General features: G+C 29.0%; 3 protein-coding genes and 1 pseudogene across 4 annotated transcripts in view; 1 reads left to right on the top strand and 3 right to left on the bottom strand.

Annotated features, from left to right (window-relative positions):
• Positions 1-289: 289 nt before the first annotated feature.
• Positions 290-2,965, top strand: LOC113370098 (general transcription factor 3C polypeptide 5). 2 transcript variants are annotated; one of them, XM_026610766.1, is made up of 8 exons: positions 290-478; positions 941-1,148; positions 1,392-1,470; positions 1,524-1,794; positions 1,853-2,063; positions 2,163-2,377; positions 2,562-2,798; positions 2,870-2,965. In XM_026610766.1, exons 1-8 carry the CDS (start codon positions 362-364, stop codon positions 2,897-2,899), a joined length of 1,368 nt encoding a protein of 455 aa, XP_026466551.1. In that variant the 5' UTR covers positions 290-361; the 3' UTR covers positions 2,900-2,965. The 2 variants fall into 2 exon arrangements, with proteins under 2 accessions (XP_026466551.1, XP_026466549.1); XM_026610764.1 differs by having other exon boundaries at positions 1,362-1,470.
• Positions 2,966-3,217: 252 nt separating this feature from the next.
• On the bottom strand, positions 3,218-6,517 carry LOC113370097 (speckle targeted PIP5K1A-regulated poly(A) polymerase-like). Its single transcript, XM_026610763.1, has 5 exons — positions 6,378-6,517; positions 5,961-6,160; positions 5,499-5,702; positions 5,294-5,409; positions 3,218-4,971 (listed from the first exon to the last, which is right to left on the bottom strand). The coding sequence occupies exons 2-5, from the start codon at positions 6,103-6,105 to the stop codon at positions 3,241-3,243; spliced, it is 2,196 nt and encodes a 731-aa protein (XP_026466548.1). The 5' UTR covers positions 6,106-6,160; positions 6,378-6,517; the 3' UTR covers positions 3,218-3,240.
• Positions 6,251-6,993, bottom strand: LOC113370873 (annotated as a pseudogene).
• A 2,688-nt stretch (positions 6,994-9,681) lies between these two features.
• LOC113370872 (GTPase-activating protein-like) overlaps positions 9,682-20,186 on the bottom strand; it is a 13,407-nt gene continuing 2,902 nt past the window's right edge. The window contains 16 exon segments of the mRNA XM_026611552.1: positions 9,682-9,949; positions 10,079-10,323; positions 10,397-10,541; positions 10,736-10,923; positions 11,063-11,413; positions 11,500-11,834; positions 11,926-12,129; positions 12,290-12,506; positions 12,609-12,757; positions 12,832-13,024; positions 13,192-13,367; positions 15,172-15,301; positions 16,323-16,354; positions 16,356-16,438; positions 17,192-17,303; positions 17,568-17,678. Coding sequence (XP_026467337.1) covers positions 9,834-9,949; positions 10,079-10,323; positions 10,397-10,541; positions 10,736-10,923; positions 11,063-11,413; positions 11,500-11,834; positions 11,926-12,129; positions 12,290-12,506; positions 12,609-12,757; positions 12,832-13,024; positions 13,192-13,367; positions 15,172-15,301; positions 16,323-16,354; positions 16,356-16,438; positions 17,192-17,303; positions 17,568-17,678 — 2,787 coding nt within the window. The 3' untranslated portion in view covers positions 9,682-9,833.

The following is a 20,186-nucleotide window of genomic DNA, read 5'->3' as shown; positions in this document are numbered from 1 at the left end:
ACCATTGCCAAATGTATAAATATAACTTATTTTAACTATTTTTATATTAACACATCACATCACAAATAAAAATAAATTAATGTTGAGCAATTTATCAGTTTAAAGATTTAATAAACATTAAATCAATTTATTGAATATGACATTTAACATTTACTTTCGCTTTTGTTAGATGTCACTTTGACATCCGCAAAAAGTTAGGTTAGAAAAATGGCGTTGAACTTAAATGTCAAAAATTTGTACAAACTTATTCTTATTCTTTAATTATTTTATTATTTACTTACACTTGAAAATTTTACAGCAGTTTGTAATTTTAAAGATATATAAAGTTCTATAAATCAAAAGATATTAGTTGTTATAAATCATGAATAAAATAAGTCTAGATTTATTTAAAAGTTTAGTATGCATTGAATATCCAGGAATCGTCCAAAATGTAGATAATATGTTAGAAACACTTGGGGGTGTACGAAATTTATCTATGGTATTAATACAATTTTAAGAATTTAATTTGGGTGATGTGCCCCATACGTTTTACACTGATTATAAATGTTCTAACGAATTTATATTTAATATCGACAGTATTAATTTAACTTAAGGATTGTATTTGAATAATCTGTCCATTATGTTTCGCACTAATTATAATTGTTCTAGAATATAAACTTGATGTCATGATTATTAAATATTTCATAACATAATGCAACTGGAAAGTTTTTTTAAAGTATTGATCTTTCCTTTATATTGCAGAATAATTGTACTTCTCATTTTATTCTTTCTTTATTTTTCTTAATTGATATGCTAGAGATGAAGATTTCTTTTACTATTGTTAGTTTTAGAATTAAATAGCAATCAATCAAAACTTTTACTCTATTTACTCTTTTACGTTTTTTTTTTTTTATGAATTAACATGAGTAAATCAATCTTTAATGTTTATTAATATTTCAAGGCTTATTGCACCAAAAATCGAAGACTAGAACTAAGATTTCGGCCAAAAGATATTTATTGTAAACCAACATGCGGGGATAAATACAAAACAAACGCTTTAATAATAAAAGTTAAGATAAAACGTCCAAAGTCAAAAGAATCTACACAAGTTCCTGAAGTTGTATCCTGTAAAATTATTGGTCGAGTTCATACCATTTACAAATTTACTGGTTTGTAATTCTATAGACTAATTTATTAAATCATCTTTTATTAAATTTTTATATATATATATATATATATATATATATAATGTTTATTTCAAAATTTACATTACTAGTATAAAAGTTCTCATCTAATTCATCTGATTTAAATTAAAAATTATGCGAATTAAGAGAGCAATTGTACTGTAAAAAAATATTATAAATGAATTGATATAATTTTAGCTCTCTGTGATTTTCAATATCTGACTCTAGATAAAGATGTGAATGGATCGTTGAAATGTTATTATGATGAGATTGTCCCTCTTGGTTTACCTTCAGCTGCATGGATGGGGTATTTATTTCAATTGTATTAGTTGTTGTATCCTATTCAAAAGCTACTTTTAGGGCAGATGCACCATTGTTTTTGACACCTGCAACATTTTCAAGAATCGATAATCAGCAAAATTTATCATTAGCTCTTGATTCATATACCAAAGATAGTGCAGATGCAACTCATAATGTGATTGGTAGAACCCGGCGCAGGAGATCAGGCTATGCAATATTTTTATCATTCAAAAATGCACCAGAAGTTGCACCAAAAGCTCCAAACAGAAAATGCCTTAATTTGTTGCAAGTTAAATTCCTTGATGGCACACAATTGAACACTCTGAAAAAAGTAATTTATGATTGCAAATAAATTCTTTTTAAATATTTCTATTTACATTACATTTTAGTTATTTGAGGAGCGTCCAATTTGGTCAAAGAATGCTTTATTGTATAATTCTGGATATAGTATTGATAAATTAAAATACTTACTACCAGCAGTTGCATACTACTATGTAACTGGTCCTTGGAGATCAATGTGGATTCGATTTGGATATGATCCAAGGCTAGATTATCAATCTAGGAAGTACCAGACATTAGATTACAGATTAAGAACTACAGGTATAAACAAGCAGTAATTTTTTGTTATTATATTAATAATACAAAAATAAAAATAGTGGTGTTTTATTACAATTGATCTTATTTTTATATTTATGATAGGCGGATACAAAACAGCAATTAAAGCTAAGAGAAGCAGCACCAATTATGTATTACCTTATAAAACTGGATCTACTTGCAAACCCAAAACGGTTGTATTAGGCAAAACACACAGATCTAAAAAAATTAAAACTTCTAATAGACCTACTAAATTAAATGAAAATATTTATATTTTTCGACAAGGCATGGTACCACCATCTAGGCAGATGTTTTATCAGGTGATTTTAAAAGTAACATTATCTGCATAATTACTTATATTAAATTCATTCATTCAATCTTGTTTTACCTTAGTTGAATTTCAGTTTTTATTACAGTATGTATATGTATCAGGAAGTTCATGCAACTATCAAAATGCAAAATGCTACTTGCAACTAATTTTATTTTAAAATATTTTTTTGTTAGTACTGTGATGTCTCAGTACCTGAAATTGTAACCATGTTAGCCCGCCTGCCAGTTCCTATACCAGGTGTAACAAAATGTGATCAAAGACGCGGTTGGTTACCAGCTGGGTTTGATGATAGGTGCCGTGAAATAATACATGCATTAGTGATTGAAGAAATTCAGAAAAGGAAAGAATCTTCATCAACTGACAAAAATTTAGAGATGTCTGAACTCAATTATGGGGAATGCGAGGAAGAGGTTTGTTTTTTGTTACCTTTATGTTTAATTAGTTGCAGTTTGTATTGATGAATGTGATTTGGCATTTACAGGTTGATCTCAATGAAGAGTCACATTCATAATTATGAATTTATAAAAACGTATAAAATGCCACAAAAACAAATAAACAACATTTTTAATTTCAATTTCTGTATTTTTATACTTCATATATTCAACATTATGGTAAAATTGAAATTAAATATAAATGTATATAACCGATAAAAAACAAGTTCAAATTATAAGATTACATGCCATTATATAATAAAATTGATACTATTAAAAATTTTATGTCAAAAATATGCAACTTAAAATCTAAAGATCATATAAACTCTCAAATATATAATAAGATATATAATAAGATAGATATCAAATTAAAATAAACTTATCGAAATCAGTCTCCTGATACATATAGCAGACGTAACAATTAAAAAGGAACAAATCCTGGTGGTACCACATCATGCCTAATTTCAATTTTTTTGTTAAGTTTCTTGGCATAATTACCGTTCTGGCTGCTAGTGGAAGGCTGATTTTGATTTTCAAGATGCCTTCGTTCACCTTCCATTAATTTTATTTCAGTAGGCTCCGATTTGTTTATGTCATTGTCTTCAATTGCTACAACACACAATTTCTTCAAATTTTTTTTACAATAATCTGTTATTAACATAAATTCGGAATGAATAGCAATATTATTCGTCAATTTTATTGTAATTTTTGTTGGCTGTAAAACACTAGTTATAGTCATATAAAAATCTGCCATATTTTTTGGAGACTTTGAACCCGAATCGTCTAAAATACCTCTTGTTATAGCCTTTTCATGCTCAAATTTTGTCAAATTTGCTTTCACAACTTTACATTTGTAACGTCCTCTCAAAACAGACATTTTGGTTGTACAATGATATTTGATTGTTTCGGTTATATTTGAAGAATGTACCTCATCTTTAGTTTCGGTTTTTATAGACTTTCTGTCTGGACTAACTGTAATATCCTGAACATCCAATAATAAAATTTCTTGCATGATTTTCAAAACTAAATCTTTCGCTCTATGCAACCAATTTTTGCGTAAATCATGCAAGCCTGTTGTATCCTTGACAGAAGCTTCCTCTTGAAAAGATAGGTCATCAGAAGCTAATATGTTGCATTCATATTCACGTATTATTTTATTTTTCTTTAAACTTATTTTAATTGTGAATAATTTTGATAAAACCTCACACTCCTTACAATCAGCACCTATATTAAAACATTTAGCAGATAAGATGCAAGCTTCTTTGAAAAGTTGTAAAATATTAGCATTAGCGCAAGGAGTTATATTATGGGAAAGTTCAAAAGGATCAATAACTATAATGCTGCTTTCTAGCTTCAAGGCACTTCCCCCACTTTGTTCTAATTTCAATTTATATCTCTCATATTCAAAAGGTATGTTTCCAGATTTAGTGAAGTCATGCCTTTGATGGGTAATGCCAGTCAGTGGACTTATTATTTCTTTAAAATTAAATGCTTCATAAAATCTATAAAAATCACGTAATAATTCAAACAAATTCTGGTTATTTTCAATTTCGAAAGTATGTCCTTTTTCTTTGTCAAATGTGCAATTCCATTCATCATGATCAAATGCACAAGACTGCAAAAATCTTATTGGTGGCAAAATCTTTTTTTGTTGGAGATAAAAAATAATCATCATTGCAAGAGCATAACTTGTTATTTTATTGCTACCTGTTAAATTCAAGTTTTGAGCCCAACATTTGATGACTAGTAAAAGCGGCTTAATACGTATATCAAGAGTTTGTAAATAACTCAAAAGCTCACTATTATAGATGCCTAAAGAATTTTTTAAGTTAATATCACAATTCAAGCCTGTTGGAGTGTGTTCACATTTAATAATTGGTGTTTTAGCACCAAAAACTCCAAAAACCTTCTTAAAACTCGGATGTCTCATAAGAATTCTTTTGGTACGCTTCAAATAATCCATTGTCTCATTATGACTATAAGGCCTTGGTGGCAGCAACTTAACATAAACATCAATATCAGAATTTTTGAATCCCAAGCCTGTCACAGAAGATCCAAAATTGCGTAATTCACATGGAAACCATTCATTTAGGGCTGATGATAAATCATTTAAAACTGAATAACACCTTTTTTGCTGCACACTCATGGAACCCTAATGAAATTAATAAATATTTCAAAAGATAACATGGAAAGAAATATCGTATGCTTATTTAAATTATTTTTTCCATCACCACAACAGCACACACGGTTAAATATATATATATATATATATATATATATATATATATATACATATATGCATTTAGACAATTATTTGCATAAATTTATTCATGGAGATCTATACTATTGCAACTAGAGAATCCAGACTTTCTATGCTGTACACTAGAAAAAACCTATATCTGGTATATACAAATAGATAGATTTATCATATACCCCAGTACTCTTTATAACATGAAAGCACTAACTTTACGTACCTGTGCATATTGAATTAGATCTGCTACCTGTTTATCAAAAGGTTTACTAGATGTAACAACCTTCAAATATTTATTATCAAGCTCAGATTTATTATCATTTCGCTGTCGTCTCGTATCTAAAACATATTCATAAATAAATAAAAAAAGATTCTATTTACTAATTTCAATAAACCAATTCTACAAAATTAGAATAATCCAAGCTCACCATTGGCTTTGGTTGGTTGCACTTGTGCAATATTCAGAAGTTTATCGCCAAAATAAATTTTATTTCGTATTAAATATAATACAGTCTCTTCATCTTTGTATTTTAATATCAATTTAGACTTGTTAATAAAATTAGAATTAATCATGTATCCAAATTGCTGGAAAAAAGGAATTATAAGTTCCCTTGGGCATGGCTGTGGCAAATCTGAAATCATTTCAATAATGATTATTAACATGTTTATTTATTTTTAAAATAATATTAAGAATCAAAAATATCAAGCCCGATTATGTGTCTCATATATATTTTTTTCATTATTTGTGTATTTTTTAACTAAACCTGAGTTACAACTTTTTCTATAGCATATCAATCATGTACAATAAAGATATTTTATGTACTATTTGAATTTTTTTTTTCAAGAAAGTCTTTAATGTGTTCATTGAAAATAAATTATTAATAACTCACTTGTGACAACTACTTCTGAAGAAGCATTCTTTGCTGAAAGCATATTTTGCCTCACTTTACTTGCATGCCTTTTGCCTAAAATATGGCTTTTGAAGGATAGTTCATCCAAATGCAAATCACAAGGTGTACAATACTTATTTGCCATCACTATTTATTTACAGGCTTATTTTTTATGGAACTTCAATATGTTAATAAATTATCTGCAATAAAAAAAATGAATATTGAACAATATATTTCTCATGGCTCACTGTATGATATATGTCATTATATATATATTATCTTAGTAGCTATTAAAATAAATGAACAGTTCTGTGCTGAACCTTGTTTGAACATAGCTTATTATTTACTTTAATAAATAAAATATTGTCATATTTATCATAAAACTGGACAAATACAAATATTTAGTACAGTGCTTACTTGTTTGATAATCAACAACCTTCAAGAAATAATGTATTGGTAAAATACCATCAGCATTGCCCGGACATAAAATAACTTGATTTTCAGATTCATAAAATTTATAGCCGTCGGACAAAGCTGACTTGATATTGACATAAATTAAAACTTGGCAATTTTTCCTGATGCCACTGATACTATTTAGTCCTTTAGCAAAATGTATATGCATCCGTTTCATGCGTTTCAATCCTTCCCTTTTTATTTTTTTCCATGAGTGATAATAAGTTCCATGAATAATTTCTGTATAAGTCGTGGTAATAGGAATTTCAAATAAATTTGGATTCTTTAAAACAATAGTATGTCCTTGGTTCGCTTTAATTTCAAATTGAAGTGTGATGGGGTTTTTTCTTAGAGTAAACCTTTGTTTATCATTACAAGCAACAACTCGTTGAAGATCTTCTAATGTTACATTTGGCCTAAATGATTTATGCTGCAATATGTCACTCACTTTAACAAAACCTTCTTCACATATTGGAACATTATCTTTCTCAGCTCCATGCCTTAATAGCCATGATAACTTTTTGCTGATTAAACTATCTTTAGATGATATTGATCTTAACTGAAAACATTCATGAGTCATTTCATGAGGCACAAGGATACATATAATTATCAGAGTTTATTCGATTTAGTAATATTTACCGTCATGTAAAATTGCAAACTAATAATCAAATCACAACATATACCTTAGTAGTTTCAAACCAATTGAAATAACATGTAATTAAAAACAATATGTAATATGACAGCTAACTGACGTCTCGAACCCGAATGAAACAAACGAAAAAATCACAGAGAAGAAAAAGATAACCCTGAAGTAATATTAGTGCTCAAGGGGGCTGCCAATATTCGACGAAGAAATAAAAGTCACAGCGCGAGTTTCAAATCGAAATCTAAACATTATCGACCTCAGTAACATTTATCTTTTAAATTATTTATACTTCTATTTATATATTATATAATACAAATAATTTCAAACAAAAAATACAATTATATATGTAAACTGTTTTTAATCATTTACTCTCATTAAACGATACAATTCAAATTTTCATTTGATGCCATCATAATCCAAGAATATACAAGAATACATTAACGTGCACATGCACATTATAGTCATTTTTATCATAAAAAAAAACTGAAGTTTATTCAACTTTAATCTTTAATTTCATTATACAACTGAGCTTAGCTTAATTTTTGTTCCCATTTTTTAGAAGTTAAACTGTTTACTTTGTTAATAAAGTTTAAGTTGTTCTAAACTTGAATTGAATGAATAAATTTTTCTAATTAAATTACATTTGAATCCTTTAAATATATAACTCGTGTTATGAGCTTTCATTAAAAGGCTTTTAAATATCTGAAATCGGTGCAGCTAGAGATAAAAAAAAATATCGGTGCAGCCGTCTCTAAAAAAAAATCAAATTTTTGCTTACTTATATCACCTATACTATCTATACTAATGCATCGACATTTTTAATTTCGGTACCAAATGATCCAGGAAAACAGATTTTCTGGAAAATAAACTTATTCTTCTAAAATTAAATAAAATCTTTTTACAACCAAAATGTTCATTTATTATCAACATTACTGTCAGCAAATTTTGGGGGTTTTACAATATTTGACAATCATGCAATTTTAAAAATAGACCGTCATATTAAGAAAGGTAAATGCGATATATCCATTTAGTATAATAACAATATACTTAATGGTTATAACATAAACTATATGAATTACATTTTGTACAAATGAAACTTTATATTCATAAATATTCATCATGTTCAGGATTCATTTAGTCTTTGGCTAGGAAATTCATTTCATACTTTCCCAATTATATTAGAATATTATTAGTTAAAAATTTATGGCAATAATTATTTTTGTTTTAGTAGGCTAAAAACACTAACTCTTCAGGTATGAGTCAGAGAACAAACTTTATTAATGAAATAGAATTGTAAATTTGAACACAAAGAATAAAATTTTATGAAACATATAAAATGATATACTTATTTTTCAGGTATTTAAATAATAAATTTAATGTTACAGCTTTAATAACAAATTAACATATTTGAAATAATTTTATTCTGTATAAAAATAATTATTAAGTAGTATAAAACTAATATTACATTATAAATAAATAGATAATTGTTGTTCTATACATGTACATATAAGCATACTTATGTAATTAATGCCCAACAGAGCATCACATAATATATGCAGTAGAATGCATTTCTTATAAATAAAAAAATAATGACCAAAGATAGTATTTTAAAAAGCGATATCCTTTCATCATATTTTATAAAAAAAAGCATACAAGGAAATAACATTTACAGAACAGTACGGTAAATATTTCTTAAAATTGGAAATTTATTTATTGGTATATACGTAAATTTCACATGTATTTAAGCATGTGTATATTTATACATATATGTAAATATAATATATGTACATATTTAATATAAATAAATATAATTGAGTGTTATCTTATAACTAAATAATCTATATGCATGTAACGAATAATTTAGGCGAAAATGGAAATCATCAAAGAAATCGATACAAAGTATATATAAAAATGATCTAATTAATACAATATAAATATGAAATTCCAATAATATATTTTGGCAACTTATAATATTGACTGTTCTTTAATACTGAACAAATGATTTTAAATAATCAATCTACATTTAATCATTTCAATTTTTTTTTATAATTTATATCCAAATATTAAAATCATGTAACCATAAAGTTTCAATGTATTAGGTAGTAAGTATATAAAGCTGCCAAATATTATTACATCAAATTCGTATAATTTTTATTTCACGAATACGTTGCCTTAAAATAATTTAATTCTCAATACATAAAATAAATACTAATAATTATTGCAATGTTAAATTTATAGAGCATGTGACTTGGTGTATACTATTTTTTTTTAAAGGATACATATAAATTATCATATTTATAATTATATATTATTTCAATATGAAATCAGACTCACATCAAAGAACATTTTGATACAATTGAGAAACATTTCGTAAATTTTGCTTCAACTTATTTCAATTCTTTAATCATACAGTATTGTACTCTTAGACAATATCAAGAGGCTTCAAATGTCTTCATTTGTGATATTGGTTTCTATTATTTATAAAGAGTTTTCAAGCATCTCTACCACCAACATAAAATATATTTTATATACACATACATATATCAAGAAATATGAATCGTTCTTATATTTTTTATTTAAAGCAATAGAATTTATATACTTACAAACATATATACACCCATTCATACATACATACATTTATAATCATATGCATTTGCAAACATACCTGCATATGTATATAACATACACTTGTATACAGGATATTTAATTAACTCTCTTATTTAAATAAATATTCTTATTGCTTAAACTACAATAAAAAATAACAACTAATATTATTAACGTACATCAGATTCACAAATGAGATCATTCACTTGATTTGAGTCACGTGTTGGAATTTTTTTGAGGTGTGACTCATTATCACTGGTTTTCTTATTTATTAACAGCTTTTCATCTAAATTGAAAAGATGAAAAAAATATTTTATTTATATTATAACTAAAGTATGCATATGTATGTGGGAGAATAAAGTTTTCATATAAATTTGCATATATGCATAGATAATAAATTAAATATTTCACTTACCATGTAATCCATTACTCTCATCAACTACACTTTGTTGCAGTGATACTGCTATCGTTTTGAACATTTCCTGTCTTGAGCTTTTCATAGCAAAGCTATTATGTCTTCCAGCATTATTATCTGTAGGCAAAATATTTTCGAGGTTGCTTGTATTTAACAATTCATGATGTGATGCAAAAAAGCCAGATATATCCTTTTTACTACGAGCTGCGAGGTGAAAGTAATTATCATCTCCTATGGGTGCTTGCCTAAAATAAAACATAATGGAATAATGGAATGGAATAATGTTCATATAATCTCGATCTTCTTCTCTCATTTTACCTGCTTCCATATTTCATCTGGCTTGCTTCAAAACCTAGCAGTTTAGTATGATTTAAATCTAAGTTTTTGGCAATATCTCGTAACTTCATTAAAGTAAATAAACAACTTTGTGGGTCTTCAGTTACTGGAGAAACCAAGCTACAATCTGCAGTACAAATTTTAAATAAAGATATAATACAGAATGATAATAACAGTTAAAGGTAAATTTTATATACTTATAGAAATGAGGAAATTAAAGACAAAGAACATGCAGATTATAGTGCAAAATCTTTATCAAAAACAACATAGTATGCAACATTATTATGCAATATGATAATATTATTATACTTTTGTACACACCATTACCGGCAACTGTTTGGCATTCACAGGCTCGCACTAACATCTCCCAAGCAGTAAGATTTTTAACAAATAGCGAATGCAGTCGTTGAAGGTCCCACGCTGGGTCAAGAGTCATATGTAATTCTGATGTTCCACTTGACACAGAGACTGCTGTGCAACCTGGTGCGTTAGAAACAGTACTTTGGCAACTATAAAAATAGATAAATTAATGTCAGGTTCAGGTAATGTTATCTACATTATGATAAGTAAACAGGTTTACGAGGTGTAAATAATTAACAATCATTATTAATAAAAACATAATCATAAAAATGTATTTTTTATACTTGCCATTGCCATTGACCATTCAGGAATGCACATGGATGATAAACATTAAGTCTATTTCTATTTGTATTGCATACTTTATGTAAAATATCAACCCATTCTTTCAGTTCAACACAATTTGCTGTCTGAACATATAGCACTCTTTCTGCTTGTACAATTTGAAACATGTTCTTCATTTTGAAAGATCGTTCTGCAAGTTCTTCTACGGCCAAAATATTAGCCAATGGTATGGTACATAAAGCAGTTTTGCCTTTAGCCTTAGCATATGATAAACTTTGTGTGGTCAGTCGAAAGTATCGCTCCCGGAAATTGCGCCAACCAAACCGACGTCTGCCTTGAGCTCGTTTCGTCATCATACTAAAATAAAATTATATTTTTATCATTACGAATATATGTGGAATGATCATAATTGTATAAAGTTTTTAAGCAATACAAAAACTTACCCTTCTTTGAGCAAAATAACTTCATCATTAAAACTAGTGTCTCTTGGTCCGTAAGGTGTGGCTGACTTATCAATAATACGAACATTATCAGCTATGTTTTGCTGGTCTGATGTAGTTTTTGCATCGGATTCTTCTTCATGTGAAGAACTTGAGGCTGATACTAGCTCAAGAAACCTTTTCACAGATTCTACATGACGCTCAGTGCACATTGCTTTATATAAAGAGCACATATATTGTTCTTTAGCAGGTTGTTGGGCAGATCGTGAAGACACTAAATTTCCTAGACTTTGAATGGTTTTTGAAATCAAAGTCAACGTCCGATTTGTTTGGTCATCCTGATAAATATACATTAAACATTTCATAAATAAACTTAGCAATAATGTATAAATTAGAAAATTACACTCTGCTGATAAAAATTGAACATACCATTTGTTCAGTAGTTAAGTCAAACAATCGTGGGCCAAGAATAGCAGGAGCAAAAAATCTTAGGAAAATAAATCCTGACACCACTGAATATCGCACTTGCTTATCCTGAGGAAATCTACGCGCGGCGCTTTCTCGCAAATGACTAAATATTTCACATAAAGCGCCAGGGCAATGTACTGCTGAGTCTGATATGGCTGAAAATACCTGCAAAATAATATAATTAATCTTAAAACTGTATGTGAACAAAATACTCGCTTGCTGGATGTTGGTTGTGGACTAAACTGTTATTGCCAATGAAAAAATTACATAGTATATTATGAATATTTTCATTAATGTAAAGAGTAGATTAATATTTGTAACTAACCTTTTCAACATATTCTTTGAGATTGTCAAGATTACCCTGAATAGCAGAAACATCTTTAACACGCATAGGGTCAATTTCACAAGGTTTGCGCTCCGCAAAAATAGTTTCCACAATAGTTTTAAGGGTTCGATGTAAATAAGGTAGGCCCCATAAACGCATAGCTTCATCCATCATTTTACTAACCAAGGTATTACCACGAAATATTGTCGTCGCGTCTCTGATGAGGATAAAAGTGAAACATCAATGTGGAGTTGATACAATATAATGAGTTTAATATCAAAATGATTAATGTTTATTAACATTAATGTTAATTACTCACGTAAGCTTTAAGATTTCATAATCTGCAAGCACTTTAATAATATCTACGATTTTGTGATGATGAGTAAAAAGTCTTACAAGAGGTTTAGCTGCATGTTCTTTGTCTTTAATTATCTCTCCTAATAAATAAACGGCACTTGATGTAACAGGCTGTAAAAAATTATAAATGTAATAACAATATATGTAACTTCAATTTACAAAATATTATAAAATTGGTTATGAACCTGAATTTGAGTGCTTTCTAAAAGCAAATCCCTCCAAGCATTATATGTCTGTTCTGGGAAAACTCTATCTTCTGTATAATCTAGCCTAAGTCTAAGAGATCCCAGACCAGAACTGCCTTCACTAGAGCTAAGTCTTGTTCCTGGCGGTGTGCGCCTTGAATCCGTAAATCCTGATTGTTGGTTTGTACTTGTCCTAATTAAAATTAAATAATATCGAAATTTAATCAAGCTAGTAAGTGATCAAACTCTACATTTATACAATATGTTTAAATATGTTAAATTTTACTACTAATATGTTTTAAATATTACTTGCAAATGGTTTAATATATAATATTTCAAAAAACAATGTTTAAAAATAACCTTCTAGGTTGCAACCGGTACCAAGCATCACGGGCTGTTGCTTCGCGTTGTTGGTGTCCTTTTAAAGGTATCCTAATTTCACCCAAAAATGAACCACTGCCACTAACCATGCCTGGTGAATCATGCCATAAACCAACTGATAATTCAAGAAGATCAGCTTCACCAGCAGGACACACCTTGAATTCAAAATACATAAAATATCTGACAATTATTTTTTAAGTTACAACTATTAATATAAAAAAAATATTTGATCTCGAGCAAACACTCTAAAGAAAATTTTTCTTTTGCCTATGTCAAAACTTGTTATAGTAATTATTAGTTGGAAGAAAATTATTCACAACACTTAAGTCAATTAGTGAATTAATGATTGAAGTATGAAATTATCATGATGGTTTATTTGCAGTGCGCAGATATATACATTAAGAACATGAACATTATGATTTATGATTGATTGTATTAATTGTGTCCGATTTTATATGATTGTGTTGAAGGACTAAAACAGACGGACATACGAGCGAACAAAAAGTTTTAAACATTTTTTGTTCTACTATAGCTTATAAAAAATAACATACCCAAATTACAGCATCCTATAACAAATCGCCTGTTATAGTTCTTTGGGCCACTTGAAGGACTCCCAAATGGCCAATTCGGGCAAGAAAAATACATCCACCAATTAATTCAATAGCATTTAATTTAAGACACAATCATAACTTATAATAAATTTATGTATAGGAGAAGGTGGTAATACGGACCGTGAGGGTATACTATACAGCATAGTATTTTTAATATTCACATTTTTAATGCGAGCAATATTAATGATAAAAATCATTTATTATCATCAAAATTATTCTAATGGTTGATTGTGATTTATCCCAATCAGAAAAATGATTAAACATAACTACCTAAAAAACTGATTGCGTCAAATTTCAAACAGATGAGTAGCCGAGGTTATAGTTATGAAGTCAAATGGTATTAATTTGTTAATATTTTTTTATAACAGCGCAATTTCCAACTTCTCCTCTACCATTAATATCGTAGAAAGAGCGTTTTAAACATGTATTTTTAACAAAAACTATTCGATTTTAAGACTTAATTAGAAAGTATTCGAATTAAATATGTAACAATTATAAATTTCGATAGTAAATGTTATATTATAACATAGAGAAGTGTAGTGTTTGATCATGTAAAATGAAATTTAAGATAATTTTTTATGACGAATATTGTAACTAAAGGACATTTTACAAAATAAATCAGATAGCTTCTTTATATAATACAGAAAAACACATTAACATGTTTGGAAATATTTGAAAATATATTTGATTTAAAATCTATTAACCTTTATTTTAAAAAAAAACCTTTAGGAGCTATCTTGGACAGGTGAAAATAACATTTTACTTAAAATATTGGTGCTCATCATAATATTTAATGAACATGTTTAAAAAAGAAGTCTTATTTCATCAAATACATGAAAATCACGCCATTTCGCTCACGCAGTCCGTCTGTGCTTTAAAAGTTTATAAATATCGATAAAAAAAATTTATTAGAAATATTTTTCAAACAATATTTAAAGAACCCCATAATCCATAAGTATTTATTATATTATTTTGTTATTTACAATGCTCCAATTAAAACTAATATAATTTATTGTATAAAAACGTAATTAGTTACTGTTACTCAACATGTTCTAATGTCTTATATTCATGTGAAAAATTATGATGCGTGATGGCACCGAACGGTATCGTGTCCGGCACAATTCAACGATAATTTTCGTGGGAAATTTCTACGCAAAATAAATGTGTTTGTTTTGTTCCAAGAAAATGACTTAGCAACGTATAGCAAGAAAGAACGTAAACGCAACGCAATCTAAATAACTTGAAAACATTACGCATATAGTAGATTTTTTTTAATAAATCGAGCGTCTACGGTATTTAATTCATTAACATAAAAATGAATAACTTAATAAAATTTTACCGTATAAGCGTGATTGCCCTCTCGGTCCCTTTCGCCAGTCTCTATTCTCAAATCAAAAGTAAACGTTTCATCAAATGTGGGACTTTCCGTTTTCCTTCTAACTTTGGTTTTTCTGACGATTTTTCTCCCGTTCGTGTACCTGTAAAATTATTAATAAGTCAAGCATATACTTGTAATGCAAACATAATTATTAAGTTGCATGATTTTCACTATAGGTTGCTATTGGAGAAGTTGTTTAATCTTATGGCTAGTATTAATTATCAAATTAAATAAAAACTAGCTGTAAGTGGAATTCTGTCTTGAGGCAATTATGGCATCGTGCCTTAAGGCAAATTGCTGGAACTTCCCGTACCGTAACGAAATGTTCGTGGAATACTGAATGTTTTCAAATAGATTATTCTAAATATTGTAACATTGTCTAATATTTATAAGAATATATAAAACTGTATGCAGAGTTGAAATTATTGTAAAGTATATTAGAACTATAGTCAGAATTAAAAATGAAATCTGAAATATTTTCGATATAAAAAACTAAAAAAAAAAAAAAAAAAAAAAAAATGGAACAATTTTTTTTTTCCAAAATCAATTATTTTGTTAAGACAAGCAGAAATTTCTTTGAATCAATTGAATCGGACGCTTAGTTCTCTCAAAAACTGCCATTTTTTGTACATTTAGCTCTGTATCTCCGAAATGGCTGGGCCTGCCTTTGCGAAAAACTAATAACCCCTTCTCCCAATCATTACTAATTGAATGTTTTTTAGATCATTCAAATCGGATGCTCCGTTCACTCAAAAACTCGATTTCTATTTTCTGCACTCTTTGCTCCGTATCTCCGAAACGGCTGGACCTGCCTTCGCCAAAAACTAATCAGCTCTTTCCCTATCAATAGGAATCGAATGTTTTTAAACCATTCAAATCGGTTGATCCGTACGCCCGAAAACGTGGACGAAAATTTTGTATCCATACATACATACACACACACACACACACACACACACACACACACACATCCATTTTTTCTGAAGTATGCCAAAACGTTCAGAAACCTTCAAAACGTCGAGAAATGTAAAAATTTTCAATTCCGATTTTCGGCCCATTACAATAACTTACCCTACGGGAAGTTAAAACTAGAATATTTCATGAAATGATTATTTTATTACCTGGCAGTAACAATTGCATAAGGATCGCAAGCAACCGTTCTTTAGGGCCAATTCCGCACATTCAGCTACTCGTACAGTAACACGTGTGGGTGCTCCAGGTACAGGTGGTGCCATATGTAGGGAGGATCAAATGGAGAAACGGAAGGACATGTGCTACCGCCAGTCTCTGTGCTTTGTTTTAGTGTTTGTGGACTACAAACAATGCGCGTTGAGGCTTTCTGAATGGCTCAGTGGACTTGCAGCCGTCCTGGAATAAAAATAACTTGATTAATTCGTCTGTACCTGCATTTCGCGGGAACAAGAACATCAGGCGTGTCGACCCGGCGCCAAAGCTCCGGTCGACGAGCTGCGTATTCGAGTTATCTAAGGAACAAGGGTAATTTTATATTAGTGGCATTAACGCACGTGTTTGGATAATAACAATATAACAATGCTCCAAAACTTGATGCCATCTATAATCTCATCTGATATCACTACCGCTTGATGCCAATTTGCAAAGTGGATATCGAATCCGAAACAAGATGCGAACCCAAGGGGTTACCACAGAAACATTCTTCATCATTCTAAAATTTTGTATTGAAAGTAGAATCTTGTAAGAAATAGTTTTGTTTATAATAAATTGTATTACTTCTATAATATCGACTCTTAAACATCATTTGTAACTAGCTATTTTAAATTAGATTAACAACACTAGTATATATATTTCCATAATACTTACCTAATTCGCCTTTCTCGAAGAGATCCAGCTCTTTGCTGCTGCATGGTTACGACTCCCGGCAATTCATCATCTATGCCTCGCCTGCGGGATAGTTTATTTCCACTGCCTGAAGCTGATGACGAGAGAGAATTAGGGGGGCCCTTTTCAAAATCCAGGAGAACCCTGGCAGCGCCTTGTACTTCACTATCAGCGTCCACGGGTCGGAGTGCGAACCAATGATCCCGACGGTCATAAGATTGTAGTTCTTCACGACGTATGGCAACCTAATAAAGGAAAGAGTTGGTAAAATAGGAATGTAAACAAAATTTAATTTTGTTTAATCCAATGTAATTTTGGATAAAACTGAATAAAAACTCATATCAGAAGTACTCGTCTTAAAACAATTCAGATGCGAAATTTGGCAAAATATCAGAGAGAAACTTTGTACTATATATGTGTAATGTACAATCAGGTATAAAATAATTATAACTAATATTAAAGTTCAAAATTTTAAAATTGCTAAATATTAAAATATAAAATGTCCGTACTTTTCCAACTGGTCTGTCCTGCCTCAGATGACGATCTCTATCGAAGACGTATACACACAGATGTCTGAACGTGCGTGGAATTTCAAACTGGAATTCTTCACGAAAAATGGACTGAAACATATTAAAAAAAAACAATAATAATCTCGGAGAAATATTGAAAATTGAATATCATAGTAGTCAATATATACATATAAAATTTATCATGTGAAAAGAGACTAGTAATAGTCTTATTGTTGCAAAACGTTTCGACATTAGTTTTATGTTTTCATCAGTGAATATGAAAAAAATGTATTGTTTTTTTGAAAGCAAATATAACGTACAGTATAGTACAAACCTGTAAAATATATGAGTTGAATACAGAATCCGATTTTGCCATAGATGAATCAGTTACTTTGTTTTCTCAAAAAAATTATTTGAAAAGCTATTACTAGCATTTGTAGTGTGTGTAATACGTGCAAATTATATATTTTACATTTTCATACTACTATTGTGGCGTCAAAAAATATTTTATTGTGACTTATATGCGATGTAAATTGAATATCATAAAACAATTATTGCTGTTTTTTTTTTCAAAAAAAAAAACTCTGACAAGAATCAATCTTTAAACACCCCCACAAAAGTGGATATATAATTGAACACATGCATATATCAATGAAGTGTGCACATGTACGTAGTTCCGGTGTCTCAGACCGGATGTTGCGGTCTGCAACCGTTCGGAACCTCAAACGATGTTCAGTCATACATCATACATAGAAAAACATACATACATACATACATACATACATATATATATATATATATATATATATATATATATATATATATATATATATATAAACGCCCGATGTGTTCAATATATCCTACGTAAATAATTTTCTATGAGCGGTGAGCACGTAATTACTCATCATATGCCGCACTTCTAAAGAAATGTCGCTTCTAAGAAAAGGCGACAAACGACATACGATTAAAAATCCATTATCACGTCTAAATGATCAAATTTACCAATGAAGAATAACACCTTGATTACATTGCACGAAAACTGAAGATATATTTAGTTCTTATACACAGATTTGCAACACAATTTAAAGTAACTTCTTACATCAGAATTTATGTAATTGCCTATATTGAAATAAAATTATTGGAGCAAATTATAAATTAATTGCTTGTTATTTTAGTAAACATCGAGCTTGTCTAATATAATACATTCTAATACAAGCAGGTCAAAATTATAGTAGTTCAATAATGTTGACTAGAAATATAAAACATAAGCATATAAAATTAATTGCTGCATGTTTATATATTTAAAAAGACATCTTTTTGATTTTAATACATTTTATAAATATTTAAAAATTGGAATAAATTCTGGAGAGAGAACTAATTATAAATTCGGTGCATATTCGCTAAAAATGAAGTTGGTCTGCAATGAAACAGTTGTAATTATGAGACTAGTAAAATATAAAATACATCAGGCTTATATTTTTTTTCAAATCATTATCGTATGATATAAATATACTTGATTTAAATATGACACCATATACTATTCCACGAAAAGATGATCGCTTATTATGGCCTTCGATTGTAACAAAATTGCATCGATAACTCATTTGTATATTTAATGAAAAAATAAGAATTAATTTGAGTAACTTTATTTATTAAATATAATGATTCCTAGAACTCATAACTTTATTTCGAACTATTGTTATTTAATGTGCTTTTAATAAATAAAAATTAATAAAAATGATTCTTACATAAACTACGACACAACACGTGTTTTTTTTGATATCAAGTATAAAACAAAACGTTATAAAAATCTTAATGACATATTTACTCTGTTCAAATGACTATTTCGCTTACAAATGTTTTTCAATCACATTGAAAACTAGTGGGGGATGGCATCGTGCCTTAAGGCAAATTGCTGGAACTTCCCGTACCATAACAAAACTTCGAGGAATACTGAATGTTTCAAATAGATTATTATTAATTGTAACATTGTCCAATATATAAGAATTATATAAACTGAATTGCAAAGTTGACTTGAAATTTGTTTTAAAGTATATTAGAACTATAGTCAGAATTAAAAATAAAATCTGAATTATTTTCGATATACAAAAAAAAGATACAAATATTTTTTTTCCAAAATCAATTATTTTGTTAAAACAAGCTGAAAGTTCTTTTGAATCATTTAAATTGGACGCTTAGTTCTCTCAAAAACTGCCATTTTTCACACATTTAGCTCTCTGTATCTTCGAAATGGCTGGACTGCCTTTGCCAAAAACTAATCAGCTCTTCTCCTATCAATAGGAATCGAATGTTTTTAGAACCATTCAAATCGGTTGGTCCGTGCGCCCGAAAAACGTGACTGGAAATGTATCCATACATACATACATACACACACACACATCCATTTTTTCTGAGGTATGCCAAAATGTTCAGAAACTTCAAAACGTCGAGAAATGTAATGTAATGTAATTTAGTAATTTGTAATTAGTAATGTAATTTCGATTTTCGGCCCATTACAATAACTTCCTACGGAAAGTTACAAACCGAAAATTATTCCAGTATGAAAATTTGAAACGTCGCATATTATCGATGACATTACTAAAAATCATTCATCATCTA

This window comes from Ctenocephalides felis, unplaced genomic scaffold (assembly GCF_003426905.1).
Source record: "Ctenocephalides felis isolate EL2017-DRISC unplaced genomic scaffold, ASM342690v1 CF-g0.4_SCAFFOLD_01492, whole genome shotgun sequence".
Taxonomy (NCBI): Eukaryota; Metazoa; Arthropoda; class Insecta; order Siphonaptera; family Pulicidae; genus Ctenocephalides; species Ctenocephalides felis.
The sequence above is the reverse complement of the archived record's forward strand: the minus strand, read 5'-3'. Positions and strand labels throughout refer to the sequence as shown.

Bases quoted from the DNA above. Each gene is read 5' to 3' on its own strand.
- LOC113370098 (XM_026610764.1), top strand. From the start codon at position 362: ATGAATAAAATAAGTCTAGATTTATTTAAAAGTTTAGTATGCATTGAA. The intron at 479-940 runs GTATTAATACAA...TAATATTTCAAG, and splicing joins GTGTACGAAATTTATCTATG to GCTTATTGCACCAAAAATCG. The intron at 1,795-1,852 runs GTAATTTATGAT...ATTACATTTTAG, and splicing joins AATTGAACACTCTGAAAAAA to TTATTTGAGGAGCGTCCAAT.
- LOC113370097 (XM_026610763.1), bottom strand. From the start codon at position 6,105: ATGGCAAATAAGTATTGTACACCTTGTGATTTGCATTTGGATGAACTA. The intron at 5,703-5,960 runs GTGAGTTATTAA...AAATGATTTCAG, and splicing joins TTCAGAAGTAGTTGTCACAA to ATTTGCCACAGCCATGCCCA. The intron at 5,410-5,498 runs GTGAGCTTGGAT...AATATGTTTTAG, and splicing joins GCAACCAACCAAAGCCAATG to ATACGAGACGACAGCGAAAT.